At 37.9% G+C, this 18,010-nt stretch overlaps 1 protein-coding gene across 1 annotated transcript in view; it reads right to left on the minus strand.

The window, feature by feature from the left end:
• The window catches only part of THSD7B (thrombospondin type 1 domain containing 7B), a 414,472-nt gene that overhangs the window by 26,616 nt on the left and 369,846 nt on the right, over positions 1 to 18,010 (minus strand). The window contains exons 17-19 of the mRNA XM_029284181.1: positions 6,979 to 7,120; positions 4,209 to 4,324; positions 3,234 to 3,351 (exon numbers count right to left, since the gene is read on the minus strand). Coding sequence (XP_029140014.1) covers positions 3,234 to 3,351; positions 4,209 to 4,324; positions 6,979 to 7,120 — 376 coding nt within the window. The remainder of the gene's footprint in view (positions 1 to 3,233; positions 3,352 to 4,208; positions 4,325 to 6,978; positions 7,121 to 18,010) is intronic.

Below are 18,010 nucleotides of genomic sequence, written 5' to 3' on the forward strand. Positions count from 1 at the left end.
TCTCTCTTTCTCCTGTGGTAGCCGTTACACATTTATTCTGAAATTAATAATCGCTTCGACAATAAGCAGATAGATGATAAGTAAACGTTATAAAATTTTATACCATAAATGTGTTATCTTTCTTAAAAGATTTCATGATTTGCTACGCTAGATAACACTGGAAACATTTGTATGCATCCTGATGCCTTCGTTGATAAGCCGGAATTTTCTTTGGGAAGCCTAATGCATAAGATTTTTCTCTCACCTCATCTGAAGGGGTAACAAGATTTTAGCAAACAAGATTTTAGTAAGGTGTGTTTATACTGTGGAATATGAGATAAAATGATCATTCGTATTGATTCCATATTGTTTTAACAGTAATACACCCTCCTATTTTATAATGCACTAGAAGGCGTAGTTCACAAATGTTACATTGTAGATACATAAGATCAAGTAGAAAGTTCAACATACTGAATTACATCTTCCAAATTCTATTAGTACTGACTTTGGGAGACATTAAATTGGATTTTCATATAAATCTATCTCCATCCAGCAATATTAGTGACTACAAAGAGCTCAAACAAACCCAATAAAAAGTGTTAGTGCTTAACACTATAGCTGCTAGCTAATATTTTATTTTACAGGAATAGTATTGTATAGACCTGGACTAGGGGCAAAAGAGCAAAATAGACTGTTCAACCAACTTTACCACTGAGTGAAGCTGTCAAAAAAGAGGAGTTCTGCATGTATTACCACAACATAGCAAATAAATAAACAAATAAACTGTGGCAATGGAATATAGCAGGTTTTTTATTGAAGTGAGAGCAGAAATCACAGTTACTGTAACTGTGTTTTAAAAAATAATTTTAATTGTTTTTGAGTGCAAAAGTAATCTTGTATTATGTCTGGTTTTAAATAAAAGACTTGCACTATAACTAAAAGTCCTACATTCACATATTCACTGTAAGTCAATGACACATTATTCCATTTAATGATGGAATACATGAAATCTACTCCTTATCCAGCACTGGGTAAAAACTGCTGTCAAGAGCAGTATTGTTAGAGGTGCAATATGTTGAAAGTTGCATCACTTGCCAGTAAAGTTGAACCAAGTTGGTACAAGTTGATAAGATGTGGCAAGGTCATGATTACAGTGGAATAGTAGCATGCTGACAGTGTGTCAGAGAGTTAAAAGAAGATTAAAATTATCTCTACTCCACTGTGCCTTGAAAATGCAAATGAGGCTAACTAATAAGCAGATTCTAGAGGTGCTTTCCGTAGAATAGACAAAATGGGAAAACCTCCTAATTTTAATCTCTGAGAGAAGAACAGGGACGTTTCACCAGTTCATTCATTAATAACATATCCCTGAGTATTTTATCTATTTTACAGAATTTATTCAGAAATCCTGGCTTTTACTTTCTATTTATTTATTTAATAATTACAGATTTGGCAAGCTTCCCTCTTGCGGTTAAGTTTCCAGAAAACCAGTTTAATTTTAGAATTAGCAAAAGAAGATTGATCTGTAACGTCAAAAATTAGTTCTGTAGGACTCCTTGACATGTCTACTCAGAAGAAAGTCCCACTGAATTAAAGGACACTTATTTACATCTGACTAGAATGTGAAGTTGGAACAACACCAATATGAAAATTTCTAAGCTTTTTAATCATTATTTTCACTTCAGTGGCTCAATAGAGCTCATTGTCTTGCAAAAAGAAAATTTGCTTCCAAAAGTGTCAGATAGTGATATTTGCAACATACATATGGCCAAGTCTTATCAAATAAGCATAACTTTATTTTGCAATGGCAATATATTCATAAGACCACAACACATACTGTCAAATCAGAGGCCACGTCCTAAATTGCCAAGAAACAGAAAATGTTTTCCACAAACATTTTAACATCTCTTACAGCTCCCTGGAAGTTAGCATAAATATTAAGCTTTTTGTAGTTAAAAAAATACTTTGATTTTTATCTCAAGTGTTCACACCATCAACATTTCAGCTTCAAAAACTGACACTATTTAACTCAATATTAGATTTTTGAAAAAGTGTGTTGGAAAACTTGTATCATTTTATTACTGTGTATTCACACCTCATATATTTACAGTATTAATCATAGCTGGCCTTAAATTAATTAACAATAATTAATAAATCATTGCCTGGATTACTGACTGGGTTTATATGGTATGCTAAACCAAAAGGCTAACTTCCATTTGGCTTAGCATGTTGTGAATCCAGTGTTCGTGGTTTTCAAACTATGAGTTATCTTGTAGTAAGCTGTATAAATAGAGGATATTGCTGTTTATTTAAAAGTTATGATTAAACAAACCATGACTACATACTATATGACCACAGCCATAATATGTCATTCTGTAAGATGAGTTGTATTGTGGGGTATCTAGAAACAGGATGATGTACACTGATATATTGTACAATAGGTGCCTATTTTAAGCTTGTCCAACCAGGCTCCCTTCAAAAATGCTAGCAAAAGAAGGATTACTAGATCTGGGCTGCACAAATCTGAATGGTCACCAGACAAAAGCAGAGAGTTAGAGGTTGTCTGGCATTTCTGCACTGTCATCCAGTGTTTGTATGGATTTTTGCAGCCCAATCTGGCAGTCCTAGTGAAAATGTATTGTAACTCTTTTAAGTATTCCTTAACTCTTGGAGACTGTATGGACATATCTATGTGGTTCTCTTATCAGTAAGTTATTTGGCAACTTTGTTTTTTACTTGAAAATGTTTTACTTCTCATCCCAGAAGCTTCTTCAGTTCATTTTTTTTTCAAGGAAAAAACAAAGGAAGTCCAATTGCCTTTTGAAAAGCACCTTTGGGACATGCTAAAAGAAGGCAGTGCGAAATAACGTACTGATAAGAGAACCACATAGATATGTCCATATAGGCTCCAAGAGTTAAGGAATATTTGAAAGACATAGGACAACCATGAGCTGGATGACTGAGAATCTCCATAGACCTCTTTCAGATTATTTTTGTTTGGCTTCCTGCTATTTCCCACCCATTTCTCATCCAAATAATACAGTTACCTGATCTCGCCTAGCTTCCAATCCCAAGCCAAGTTGGCTGGCACTGTCATCTATTGAGACAAAAATGGTGGACAACCTCTAGATTCTAGACCAACATGACTAAATTCTGGAAATTCAGGGGGTTCCGACCCAATATATTTGCCGACTACTAGGGCAAAACTTTGTATTCCAAAATAATGCAAATAGTAATTCAACTGGAACAATTACCTGCAAGACCACACGTTTGTGAACATTCCGACCAAGCAGTCCATTCGGTAACCAGACAGTTCACTACACATTCTACCATGCAGTTGGCAGTCATTTTGGTGGGTGTTTCCAGATTCAGCTATTAAAGAAAACACACCAGATCACTTATCACTGACAGCTAGGCAGATGTGCACATAAAGCAGGGCTTCTAATGAAACACCAAAAGTTGGATATGGTAAGCTAAGTAGAGTCTTCGGAGGTCAGCAGCTATAATACATTTAAAACAACAACAATAGCTTCTTCAATATTTTTTCACTGCCCCATGTCCAGCCTGCTCATAGCTTTGCCATAGGTTTTGGCAAAGCAATATTCATTGAAGTGCAATAGCCTGATTCACCTTTGGCATCCTAAGTTTATACATTGCTGTTTTGTCTGTTTATTTTCTGAATTGGCTGCATTTGGATGAACGAGCAACGATATAGAAAGTAACTGACATCATTTGGATTGTAACAGACAAAGAAGGGTAATAATGACTGACAGGGAGCCAGCCAATAGGATGAAATGCTAGACAGAGCCCTCACTTGAGCAAACAATTGGAGGGAGATATTGAGATGACAGTTAGAAGAAGCAGGTTAGAAATATAAAAGAGCAGAAAGAAGAACTATGCAAATGCTGCTAAAAAAGAAGAGTCAGTCATGATTTGGGTAAGATTCTGAAAATTGTTTTTATCAAATTACTTTTTCAATTTTTTATTTACCTTAAAAATACACATTTACTGTTCTAAATGTAGGAATAGGTTCTGATCTACCTTACCTTACATACTGACTTCAAATGACAAAATATGTCAGTGACTCTATGGAGGGTTCTACGTGGGCCTACAGAAGGTTAGTGACACTTATTTTGATGCATTTTTTTGAAAGACTATTTCATGGAATATCCAAGGTGACGTTAAGGGCCCAGCGAATATTTGCATTAAGCAACCAAATGGAAGCTCACCTGCTCGCAGTGGTTCATGTTCACAGCTTTTGCATCACTGCGAATGCAGCTTAGAAGGCGATTCCTAATCCCTTGTCCACAGGCTGCATTTTCATTTAGCTGGCATGTGCTCCAGTCTAAAGAAACATCATGGTTACAATTAGTTCTGCCTATTAATGCTAGAAGGATTTTTTTTTTTAAAAAAATGAAGCTATAGTTTTTTACGATTTTGAAACCAGTATAATATTATTTTAAAAGAAAAGAATCCATCCAGCCTTCAATTATTCTGTTTTTATTTCAGTAGTCCTTAAAAATTACATTCCCTCTGAGTTTGCTAACAACTGTCCGGTGATGATGAAATGTAGCACTTCATAGTGATCAAGTGGCATGCTGCTCCATTGGATGCCAAAAATTGTAATTTTTTTCTGTGGCGCAACTGCCTTGAAGCAATGCTTGTCATAATCTCCAACTGAGTTTTGTTTGACAAAAGGAATCATGTTTCCCTTGAAAGAAAGCACTTGTAAAATATTAATGTCTTCTTCAAGCAAGGATAAACAATTAGGGAATGCTGTTTTTTTCAAGTAGCACTCTGCAAAGGTAATGTTGAAAATAGCTAGAAATCTTAAGTAAATGACTTTTCTTCTGCCTTCAGAATGCATATGAAATGATATAAATCATTTTTTCCCCTCTGTGTGATCTTAACACTTCCTCTGTGTTGCTTACCAGAATTCTGAAAGACAGGTTCTTTTCTTGTTGTATGTGAATTGAACCCTATGGCGGTCCTCAACATTATATAGAATTCCTAGGTGAACGTGCTTTCATTTTAATGAGGGGAATATCTCTAAACAGGCTTCCATCAGGAAGACAGGAAGGAAGGAATCCTAGAACGAAAAGTCCATTCTGTACTCTGCAGGAAGCAGCAGCTCTTTATAGGATTCTACATTTTGCTTCCAGGAGCTGATACCTTTGACTTCTTGAGTCCATTTCTAAGTACCTTTTGATATATCGGTCTGAACTTGGAAATTAGGATCAATGAATCAGAAATTTGCACCTCTCTTGAGTGAAGCTTGAATGCTGGTGTCTACGTGGGCAGATTCCTGTTATGCTTTAGACAAGCATTGGGAAGTAATTGGCCAATGTCTTTGTTCAGGATTATTTCTCAACTTTCCACCTGAGTCCACAGCTATGAAACTTTTTGGTGATCTCACGTCCAAGTACTAACCATGTCTGCCTCTTCATTGCCTTTTTTTAATTGTCTTTTTTCATGTTTCATTTTTTTTACAAATAACGTATTATTATAAATTTGAGAAGAATAAAGGAAAAAATACAAATATACTTAAAATAATATTAAAAGGATAATAAAGATTAAGAACCAAATATAAACAGGAAAATCAGGTGATAACTAACAATTCTAAAATACTGTATGATGAATATATTGTAATACATCATTAAAAAGCTTACAGACATTCATATCTATTTTCTAATCAAAACATGTCTCTATTAAATTACTTGATTATTACTAAATTTCTAAATATCTCTATTAAAGGCATTTGGTTAACACAATTGAGTTATAAAAAAGGAGAAAAAAAGACTATAGATGGTAAAACAATACATTAAGAAAATTCAAAGCATTATATGTAGATAATATGCCAAGTTAAAATATAAACTCTAAAACCTGAATTTTGGATGTAGTCCAATTCCACATATAAAACTGTAGTCTAAAAATGGTTCCCAAAGAGACTTACCTTCTGTATTAGATTGCTTTTTAAAATATAAAGTTAATCTAATTTTTGAAGCATATTCTCACATTTTGGTTGGCCATTCTTCGATAGAAGAGATAAAAAATCTTTTTCAATAAAAAAGCATATAAAAATTGCAGGCATTATTTTATTTATTTATCTATTTATTTATTACATTTATATGCCATCCCGGTCACTGATAAGGCAACTTAACATATATAATGCCAGTTGGGAATACAGGTAGCCTTTGCTTACCAACTGCTTGTCCAGCAACCATTCAAGCATTTTTTTAAGCATCACTGAAGAATTATAAAGTGCTGCTCACAGGTAGTAATAACTGTCAGGAAAATTAAATATTTATATAATATAGGTAGTCCTTGACTAATCACAACTGAGTCTAACATTTCTGTTGCTAAGCGAGGCATTTGTTAAGTAAGTTTTGCCCCATTTTACAACCTTTCTTGCCACAGTTGTTAAGTGAATCACTGCAGTTGTTAAGTTAGTAACACAGTTGTTAAGTGAATCTGGCTTCCCCATTGATTTTGCTTGTCAGAAAGTTGCAAAAGGTGATCCCCTGATCCTGGCACACTGCAACCCTCATAAATACGTGCCAGTTGCCAAGCGTCCAAATTTTGATGACATGACTATGGGGATGAACACACTTTCATAAGTGTGAAAACGGTCATAAGTCATTTTTTTTTCAGTGCTGTTATTCAAACGGTCACTAAGTGGACTACTGTAAGTCAGGGACTACCTGCATTTATACATTATATAAATATATTTTATATTAAAGCAAATATAATAATGCTATACGTAATTATATATAATTGTATATAATTGTATGAGAACTTAACTCATAAGTTTACAATTCATAAATTATCATGAATTAATAAAGACATGAAGCTATTTAGCTTTTAGCCATTTTCAAAATGGCCTTCCTTGAAAGTTCAAGTACAGTGAAAGTTACGTATTCCTATACTACACCATCTCTATATACTTTTGCCAGGCTGACGCTCTAAAGGTCATTCCAAATTACAATGAAGGATGCTTACCTGTTAAATTGTAACTATACTGAAAACAATTTTGATTCAGAATACAAGGCCTCTGCTGTGCACTTTCAGGGCAGGTCTTGGGTTTTAAAGGCCTTCGTAGTATATGTCGAGTTCTTGTTTGCATTGTACTAGGATCACATCGCTAGAGATTAAAAAAAAATGTGGGTAAGTGAATTATGCAAGAACATGTTTACAGCTGTGGCAAGGATGGTTACCTGCATTATTAATTTAATTGGTTTTCAAATTGTCTATCAGGCTAAAGAGTCTCTTGTGAATAATCTCATTATATAACACCAATGCTTTTCCCCTGAATTTGACAGTCATCTAAAGAAAGCCCTCTGTATGTACATAGGGGAAGAATCATAACACATGGCTGAGGATTTTTATGGTGGTCATCCAAACAATCAACCAAGCTACTGCTGGTTTATTAGTTATTTTGGAACCACAGAGAATGAAAAAGAAAAAAAAAAGGCACCATCATCTTTGTAGATCTGTTTTATACATTTCCAGCACTTCATAGCTGTTTTCATTTTTTCTTTTCAATTAAAAATTGTTATAGTAAAATGTGAACGCCCGTATTCCTGGCATTGTGTTTCCTTTAATTCTTTCAAACTGAAAATATATTTTATCCTTTTATCGCCCACACTATACTGGAGATGCTTTAGATGATACAGGTTTATAAAAAAATGTGCCATTTCTCCAAAATCATTAAGATTCTATATTTGAATAAAAGAAGACAGTATCAAACACTACTCAAAAACACCCACTTGGCACCCTTTTACTGTTTATTATAAATATACAGCTATACATATTTAATTATCTTTTTTCTTAAATAAGCCAAGATAGATAGAGCTCTAGTGTACATTTTCAATCTGTATTCTTAGGCCCATAAAGTGAATGTTATCCCATGCAATTTGATTAGAAATGCTTTATTTCAAGATGGAATATTTCCTCAAAGTCCCTCACAGATCCATCCTGGCAAATCTCCATGAATTGCAATACAAGGTTTTCCAGTGATAATAATGCCAGAACCAATCCAAAGAACTCACTTGGAAAGCTACTTGATGCAATTGGAAAGCTACTTGAGGAATGCAATGGAGTTCACAAAATAAGTTATTTTTCAAGCCTTCACCTTCAGTGTTATATATTTGTGCTCTAGTCATGTCCTAGTCCATTGATGGCGAACCTTTTAGACACTGAGTGCCCAAAAACCATCCTGCCTGCCCCCGCCCTGCCCCCACTCCACCCCCTTCTCCACCCGCCCACAGGGCCACCTACCACCTCCACGGCCCGCCACAGATGGCCCAGGCGGCCCTGCAGCGCCATGGCAGCCATGCCCTCTGCCCATGCCCACAGCATCATCTGCGCGCAAGGGGGAAGCCTTGGCCCTTCTGCTCGGCTGCCATGTCCTTGGCTGCGCTGCTCCACACGGGCCACACCCGGGGGTGACTTTTCTCTGGGGGGGCTGCTGGGGGGAGGCGGGACTGGGGCAACGATGCACATGCCCACAGAGAGGGCTCTGTGTGCCGCCTCTGGCACACGTGCCATAGGTTTGCCACCACTGTCTTAGTTTATTTCATCAGACAGAGCTTTCCAGGAAACCAGGGGGAAGTCCACACAAAGCATTTAGAGCAGTGGTTCTCAACCTGTGGGTCAGGACCCCATTTGGGGTCGATCGACCATTTCACGGGGGTTGCCAAGCAAGGCTGTCCGCCATTTTTTTGGTCCGCCATTTTTTCCCCCTTTTCCGGCGGGTGCCTTACCTCCCTTGGGCTGGGCCAGCTGGTGGTCGGCCTGCTCCTTCTCTGCCGCTTGCCAGCTACGCCTCAGCCGGCGCAGGGGGCGGAACCACGCATGTGCGGCGCTCCCGGGCAGGGAAAGTCCTCGACTTATGACCAGTTGGGTAGTCCTCGACTTACGACCGGTTCAGTCCTCGACTTACGACCGGTTTAGTCCTCGACGTACGACCGGTTTAGTCCTCAATTTACGACCGGTTGGGGTCGCGGCATTAAAAAGGTTGAGAACCACTGATTTAGAGGTAATTGTGCCATTTGTTATTCTATCTTGTAGGGCAAATAGTTTAGGGCTCTGGAGAATTCTCCCAGACCATTCAAGACTCTAGCACAGTCCATATATTTCTGGAGATTATATATAATCATCTTCATAGGTCCTTCCCCTTCTCTTGCAAGGGAGGAGGACACAGCTGTGTTATTTTGGAGGCAAACAAAATCATGCCATATTGCAAGATGAGACTTTTTCCAAGCACAGCAAGAAGACACCTTTGCTGGCTTAGGAAGATACAGCTTGCTGGTTGATTGTTTCTCTTTTTCTTCTTAATGAGGCATTTAATATGTGTCTCTCTGCCCCAGGGCACAGTTACATGGGTACTTTTGGGTAGCAACAGCAAAGTGAATAGGCAGTAAGTAGAGTAATTTATTAGCTTCAGAGGCTTCTAAAGGGCAATTAGCCTGGCATACAAATGTCCTAACCTGCTACCCTTTATCATGACACTGGGGTTAATGGAGTTGCTTAAATGATTAAGAATGGCAGAGGTACAACACAAATGAGTGGCAAATTCTAAGCCATTCCATGTCAGGGATAACCCTGTTATTGATTCCAAATGAAGCAAACTGTGTCAGGAAGTAAAGAAGAGCAGAACAGCGACCCCCTCTTCTAAATACAGAAACCAAATCCACATTTCAAAAACGCAATGGAATTTTCTCAAAGGTATCTAATGAATAGAAACGAGTTTGGAGGAATCGAGCGATCAAAGCCAATGCCACGAACTGGACAAGATTATAACCCAATTGCATCAAACCCACAACCCTCCCATTACTTGTTCTCCTCATAAATATGAAGGATTTCTTTTTTAAAGCAACCTTCCATAAATCACTCCAAGGGCACTCCTTTTTTCCCCCCATTTAAATGCTCATTAACTAGAGAGACACAAGCTTCTCTTGCTTCCGCAGCTGTCACCAAAGACAGAATTCAAGAGGGAGAGACTGGCAGAATCAGGAAAGAGAGACAACGTCTCCCCACCCTCCTGAATATGCAAAAGAAGACTCAAAAACAATTTGGCTCACAGGCACAATACTACAGAAGGCCTAGCCCGAAACAGCTCTGGCAGAAATCCAGCCAACAGCAGTCCAGCAATCCCTTGTACAATTCCTCTTGTAACAGCGGAAGGTAGACACTGGTGTGTGTGACCTCAGCGTCTTTCTCTTGAGCATTTGCCAAGGGAGACTAGACCGTTTGCTTTTTCAGTAAATCTGAATTAAGCAGATACAAGAGCTCCGTAGCATTTCGTATTTCACATACGAGCTACTTTTCCTGGAAGCTCAGCTGTTTGCTGGAGAATGGTCAGCCAGACATTTAATGTAAGCAATTTTTCTTAATTACGTGAAAACAGGATCCTGTTTCCAACTGTTTACAAATGGTTTATTATCTTCCCCACAATTAATTGGATTGTTTGTCCTTGCAGGCAAGAATAATAGTATGAACGGTTTGCCAATAATAATCATCGAGAAGTATCTTGATAGACATTTCCCAATTACTGCTCTACTGAATTCATTTTGCTGTGTTAAAATCAATCACTGAAAATCGATGAGGAGAGCATCTGGTTTTATAAAGGATCACCTTTTCAGCATGAAAACAAGCGTCTCAAGCAGCTTTGGCAATGATTGTCATCTTTTAATTGACTGTATTTGGGATGTGTTTTATAACAACTTATTATGGAGGCCTATAATAAAATCCGATCCAAACAGGGCTTGCTGTGTAAGGATTAGGAAAGGCAAAGCAAAACTTCTTCTTGCTATCAGCAAATACTGTAAGATTATTTGCTAGTGCTGGACAGGCTAATTTTCCCCACTCCTTCCACCCGTTCTTATTCAATTTGATTTCACAGATTTAAGAGAAATTGCTTTCAAAAATTGTATCAAAGGAAAAAAATATCTCTCATGGATGGAATGCTGCGCTCATCACCGTTTGTCCATGAATATTTTAGGTTTCATGGTAAAATTACTTTTCAAGAGATCTTCAACTGGATTTTTTTCACTGACGGTGCTTCTTCTAAGGAAAACTCTCCCCCTGGAGAAAATTGAAACAGCAATTGGATTGCAGTCTTCATTTGCTATTATAATTTGGGATGCATCTCTATCCAAGCATAATAAAAGATCTATTTTCCCCCACAACAACTTTAACAGAATAACTGAGGTGGAAGGGACCTTGGAGGTCTTCTAGTCCAACCCCCTGCTCAAGCAAGAAACCCTATACCATTTCAGACAAATGTTTGTCCAATCTTTTCTTAAAAACCTCCAGTGTTGGAGCACCCACAACTTCTGGAGGCAGGTTTTTCTACTGATGAAAGCTAATACAATCCTTGGTTGTATACAGAGGCATAGAATCAAAATCGTGTGAAGTATTAGTACCGTTTTATACATTCTTAGTAAGAAGACACCTGGAATATTGCATCCAGCTTTGGTCACTACATTACAAAAAAGATTGAGACTTTGAAAAAAAAAATGCAAAGAGCAACTAAGATGATTAAAGGGCTGGAGAAAAAAAAACATATGAAGAATGGTTGCAGGAATTGGGTATGTCTAGTCTAGAGAAAAGAAGGACTAGGGGGACATGATCACACTATTCCAGTATTTGAAGGGCTGCCACAAAGAAGAGGGGGTCAACTTATTTTCCAAAGCACCAAAGGGCAAGACAAGAAACAATGGATGGTAACTAATCAAGGAGAGAAGCAACTTGGAATTAAGGAGAAACTTCCTAACAGGGAGGACAATTAACCAGTGGAACAGCTTGCCTTCAGAAGTTGTGGGTGCTTCATCATTGGAGGTTTTTAAGAAGAGACTGGACAGCCTGGACAGTCTGGAATGGTACATGGTTTCCTGCTAGAAGACCTCCAAGGTCCCTTTCAGCTCTATCCTCATTGAAATTTCTCCCTAGGAAATTTCTCCCTAGTTCTACGTTGGATCTCTCCTTGATTAGTTTCCACCCATTGCTTCTTGCCCTGCCTTCAGGTGCTTTGGAGAATAGGTTGACCTGCTCTTCGTGGCAGCCACTCAAATATTGGAACACTGCTGTCATGTCACCTCTAGTCCTTCTTTTCATTAAACTAGACATATCCAATTCCTGCAACTGTTCTATGTATGTTTTAGTCTCCAGTCCCCTAATCATCTTTGTTGCTCCTCTCTGCACTCTTTCTAGAGTCTCAACATCTTTTTATATCATGGTGACCAAAACTGGATGCAATATTTCAAGATTTCAAGATGCAATTCACCTTGTGGAGAGAGTTTGAGCTGAGAGAGAATGACTGGTTCTTTGCTTGTGGTTGCTTTGATCCTACATCTCCCTGTTTCTAGTCCAAGATTTTCACTACTACCTCCCATTGGTTTTTGTGCACAGAACCCTTTAGTTCAAGGGGTACAAATTCTGGTACAACCTGCATTAACTGATAGAGGAGAATATTTGCAGCTCAAGGCAGCAATGTGGAATGCACTGATAGTGTTAGCTAGTTGGGCAATGAAATATCTGCAAGAAAACAATCAAGCGCAGAGAGCAGCAAGGTGCCCTCAACCTGCATTAAAACAGCCGCTTCTTCTTTCTTGGAGAAACAAAGAAGCCAGGCTCAGCAGAAAGGGGAAAAAACACTCTTCAAAAGAGTGAAAAAATTTGGAAGTGCTGTCTTTTGAAGACAGCAAAATCTACATTTTGGACAGAGAGGACAGCTGGTTTGAAAGAGGGGCCAAAGAGGCCATCTATGTCAAGATTGAACAGCCCTCTCTCTCAATAGAAGGGGAGGGATATGACATCATCTATCTCCAGTCTACAACACAGTCCTTTCAGCAGTTCCAAGAAGTCTCCACACCCATTTGTACCACTCAGGTGACCTTGAGGACATCTCCAAGATAAGCCTCCAAGTGGCCTCAATGACTCTCTAAAAGAATGCAAATAATCAGCTGTCTGCAAAAAATATAAATCCTTCCATTTGCCACCATCCAGTCAAAGCTGAAGAAGCTTCTTGGATGAGAAGCAAAACGTCTTCAAAGAAAAACAAAAAAGTCCAGTTGCCGCTTGAAAAACTACCTTTGGGTCTTCTTCAATGGATTTGCCCAGACTGACTCTTGATATGCTCCCAAAGTAAAATTATATGGTTGTATGACCATAGAACATATGGGAGATTAATTATATAGTGTCTGGACATGTCAACAGGAAGATAAATGTGAGGAGGCTCTGCTCACCGGAATTTTCCAAAGCACCTGAAGACAGAAGAAGAAGCAATGGATGGAAATTAATCAACCTAGAAATAAGGAGAAATGTCTTGACAGCGAGAACAATTACCAGTGGAATGGCTTGCCTTTAGATGTTGTGGATGCTCCATTACTGGAGGTTTTTTAAACAAGATTGGACAACCACTTGTCTGAGATGGTATAGGGTCTGCTGCTTAAGCAGGGGGTTGGACTAGAACAGGGGTAGGCAACCTTGGCTCTTTTATGACTCGTGGACTTCAACTCCCAGAATTCCTGAGCCAGCCACGCTGAGGGGAAAGGGAGAGGTTTCCAAGCTGAGCCATGCTGGCTCAGGAATTCTGGGAGTTGAAGTCCAGGAGTCATAAAAGAGCCAAGGCTGCCTACCCCTGGACTAGAAGACCTCCAAAGTCCCTTCCAACTCTGTTTTATTCTGTTCTACCAAATGTGGGAAGAAGAGGTTTTCTGACCAACCTAGGTATCTCTACAAACAGATTTTTAGAATGCTCAAGCAACAGACATAACAACCAAAATACTAGGAAACTTTCTAAAGAAAAAAATGTCAAATTCTCAAATGGCATAACATTAAGATTAAATGATCAGCAGTAGCAATTCTTTTATCCACTGCACAGAAAATATTTTGTTATCTATACCTTTCTAATACCTTTATCTGGGTTTATATGACATGTAGGAATTATGGGTGGAAGAAGCATAAAAAGATTAACCGGACAGATTGTTCATATAACTAACTCTCCCTGAAATGTTTGCAGGAAACAGAGTATATATATGAGTAGAGTTGTCCCTAAAGAGCACTCACTCGGAAGTTGTAAAAGGACTTCTAGACCTAACTCCATAAAACTATGTGACTTGATAAATAATCACAAATGGCAAATTGTTTCTGATCACTTACATTTTCTTCCTACTGTGACCTGATACCACTGAAATGCCCAGATGCAATAAAAAGCACAAAGGAGAACTTTGAATCTGGAAAGGAATGAGATCTCTTCCATTATTCCAGAGTTCGGGCACAAATAATGGATTTAACTTACAAAAATACAGATTCCCCTTTAACATTAAACTGCTTAATGCCAAAACAACCACTCCAAGAAATGATGGGCTCTCCTTTGCTGAATGTGTCAAAGTAAAAGTACATGTAATTTCTTGGGAATGTTTAATCAGGATTCCTGCACCAAATAAGGGATTGGATTAAATGACCCATTAAATGACCCATTCAGCTTGCTCCTTCTATGAAATCCAGAGAATATGCTTATATTTTCAAGACTGATAGCAATTCTAGGCAACATAGAATTTTCTTAATTTCCTCCAACTAAAAAAAAAAGGAAAGTAGTATACTGCATAGCCAAATATGCCTCTAGTTTTATAGATACATAGAAAATAATGGAGTATGTGCACATATGTATGCCCATGACATGGCTCCAAAAGCAAACATGCCAGCTAGTCCAAAAAATGTTTTCTATTGCTGCAAATGTCCTTCTTCTGTAAGATAGATAAAGATAACACTTGCAAGCCTAAACAGATCAATTCTTAACCATATTTACAATATCCTTGGTTGGCTCATTTTTTTAACACTTCCTTCAGCCTGGCCATGCTTCATGCTTCCATGGTTTCATGGAAGTTGAAAAGCTTCCTTGAGCAAAATTCCCAAAGATATTATGTGTATTCAGCCAAACAACAGAATGCTTCCCATCTCATAAAACCTTATTTAATGCGCAAAGGCCAAGGGATGTTTTTACTATTTCTATGTTGTATTTAAGTATAGATTTAAATTTATGAACTAAGTTCCTCTACATACTGATAATACTGAATCCCAGAATACCTGAGCCCTTTGTGAAGATGGTCCAGAATATAGCAACGTTTTGTTTTGATTCCAAAAATCTTTAAGGTATCCAACTAAATCCCATCTGTTGTCTTTCCTAAACTTCCTCTTTGAGGATAATTAGAGAATGGCAACATTCCTGGCAGCAAAACATCTTAGTTTTAAAACTTGTTAGCCAACCTATGCTCTATGTCAGTGTTTCTCAACCTTGACAATTTTAAGGCATGTGGACTTCAACTCCCAGAATTCCACAGCCAGCATTGCTGGCTGTGGAATTCTGGGAGTTGAAGTCCACATGCCTTAAAATTGTCAAGGCTGAGAAACACTGCTCTATGTCCTTACCTAAACATAGAAACAGAATGACCTTGAGTGGGCCAAAAAGCAGTGGAAGCAGGAACAACTTCTTGCTGGCTTCACTACTGAGTTTCCTTGTGGAATTCTGACAAGGAGCATAATAAATCTCTCCTCCGCTTCCCTTTCCTTAGGTAGTTAAGTGCCTGTTGTTGGGTAGGAGAGGGAGTGAGGGATTGAGAGACTGTCTGGGAAACTGTCACAGAAGAATGAAAATGAAGATCACGTGATCACAACAGCAGCATAGACAATAGCACTAAAACAGTCACAACTTTCCCAATTTTCATTCTCTTGAAGTCATGGGTCCCGAGTTTTGGACACATTCTGTAAGTTAGTCCGTTTGAAGTTCCTTGGTTCAAAAATTGTTGCCCTTTGACGCACTGTTTTGCCCAGTTAAAGGTCATGACAACAAGAGTTTTAGTACTATATAGATATACACCAGTTTGCAGATGATACAATAGTGATTGGTCTCATTCAAGACAATGACGTATCTGCATACAGACAGGAGGTTGAACAACTAGTCTTGTGGTGCAGTCAGAACAATCTTGAACTGAACACACTCAAAACTGTAGAAATGAGAGTAGATTTTAGGAGAAACCTTACTATTCTACAACCTCTTACAATACTAGACAACCCAGTATCAACAGTAGAGACCTTCAAGTTTCTAGGTTCTATAATACCTCAAGACTTAAAATGGACACCTAATATCAAAAATGACATCAAAAAAGCACAACAAAGAATGTTCTTCCTGCGCCAACTCAGAAAGCTCAGATTACCCAAGGAGCTGCTGATACAGTTCTACAAAGAAATTATTGAGTCTGTCATTTGCCCCTCTATAACTGCCTGGTTTGAATCTGCAATCAAGCAAGGCAGACACAGACTTCAACTGAACAGTTAGAACTGCAGAAAAAACAATTGCTACCAGCCTGCCTTCCATTGAGGATCTGCATAGTGCAGAAGCAAGAAAAAGGGCTGTGAAAATATCTATAGACCTCTCACATCCTGGACATAAGCTATTTCAACTTCTTCCCTCAAGACGACGCTATAGGACATTGCACACCAGAACAACTAGACATAAGGACAGTTTTTTCCCTCATGCTATCATTTTGCTTAATAACTAATTCCTACAACACTGTCAAACTACTTAATAAAGCTGTATTACTGTGATTCTCCTCATTTTTCCTATTACCTATCCTTATCTTCTTATGACTATAACTTTGTTGCTTGTATCTTACAATTTATATTGTTTTATTTAGTATCCCAGTATGATTTATGTTGTTGCTTAGCTAGTATTCTATGATATCACTAAGTGTTGCATCTTATGAAGTGTTGTATTTTATGATTTATGATGAATGTATGTTATGTTGTTTATGATCTATATTCTATTCTATTCTATTCTATTCTATTCTATTCTATTCTATTCTATACAAATTTAGAAAAAAATCATTACTTTTGCAACAAGCCTGAGGAAATGGGATTTCCAACACTTCTCAGCTCAAAACACTGAACATTTTTAAATGGTATTTCTTGATGTGAACATATATTCCTGAGAATAATGAGTTTTCTAGCTTTAATTTGGGAAACATATTTATGGGTAAGACAAAAGGAGGCAAGTGAACTGGTAAGACCTACATTAGTTGGGCCTGGGTTTTGTTAATTTTGACTTATTTAAAATGACCTATACTACCACACTGTAATAGGGTTCTGAACTGAGCTTGCTCATCACTTAATTATAACTCTGATCTCTGTTGTAAGTTGCAACTGCAGATAAACTGAAAATCCAAAGGCCTAATTAAATGTGACAATGAAATTTGTGACTAATTTTGTTAATTTCCCCAAAGAAACTGAATAGTAACTCTTATGGGAAGTATTTTAATTAAGAAACATAGCACTGGAAAATGGCATTGATTCAATCTGAAGTATTCTCCTCCTCTTCTTTGCTAATATTTAAGAATTTGGACATTTGAGCTGAAGACTCCAGGGAGGCATCTAATTAGATCCCACTAGACGGTTTTCATGTTTTCAGCTGTGCTTTTGGGGAGGAGAGGAAGAGAACATTGGATCATTTTCACGGAAGAGGAATCTTAGAAATGTGTGCAACTTCTACATTTATCAATGACTTAAGCAACAGGTTTAGCAAACAGAACTCAAAATGCATTGCTTATTAACAGAACTCAAAAGGCATTGCTTATTATGAGCATTTACGAGGGCAATTCGGAAATAAACCTTCATTTGGTTATCAATGACAGACACTTGCAGATACAGAACTTTTATTATACACATTAGAAAACTACAACATGACATTACTTTTTGACATAATTGCCATTCAAATTGAGGCACTTGTCATAACGTCTTACAAGGCTTGAAATTCCTTCTGCAAAAAAATCTCCTGCCTGGGAATGAAGCCACCCTGTAACAGCATCGTGAAGCGCATTGTCATTGTCGAAGTGGTGTGACGCAAGCCACTGTTTCATATGCCTGAAGAGGTGTAGTTGTTCGGTGCCAAATCTGGGCTATGGGGGTGGGTGATCAAAAAATCCAACGGAACTGCTTCAAAATTTGAGGAAAGTGTAAAGAAAGTGCAGATATC

This window comes from Protobothrops mucrosquamatus, unplaced genomic scaffold (genome assembly GCF_001527695.2).
Source record: "Protobothrops mucrosquamatus isolate PMUCROS unplaced genomic scaffold, P.Mucros_1.0 scaffold412, whole genome shotgun sequence".
Lineage (NCBI taxonomy): Eukaryota > Metazoa > Chordata > Lepidosauria > Squamata > Viperidae > Protobothrops > Protobothrops mucrosquamatus.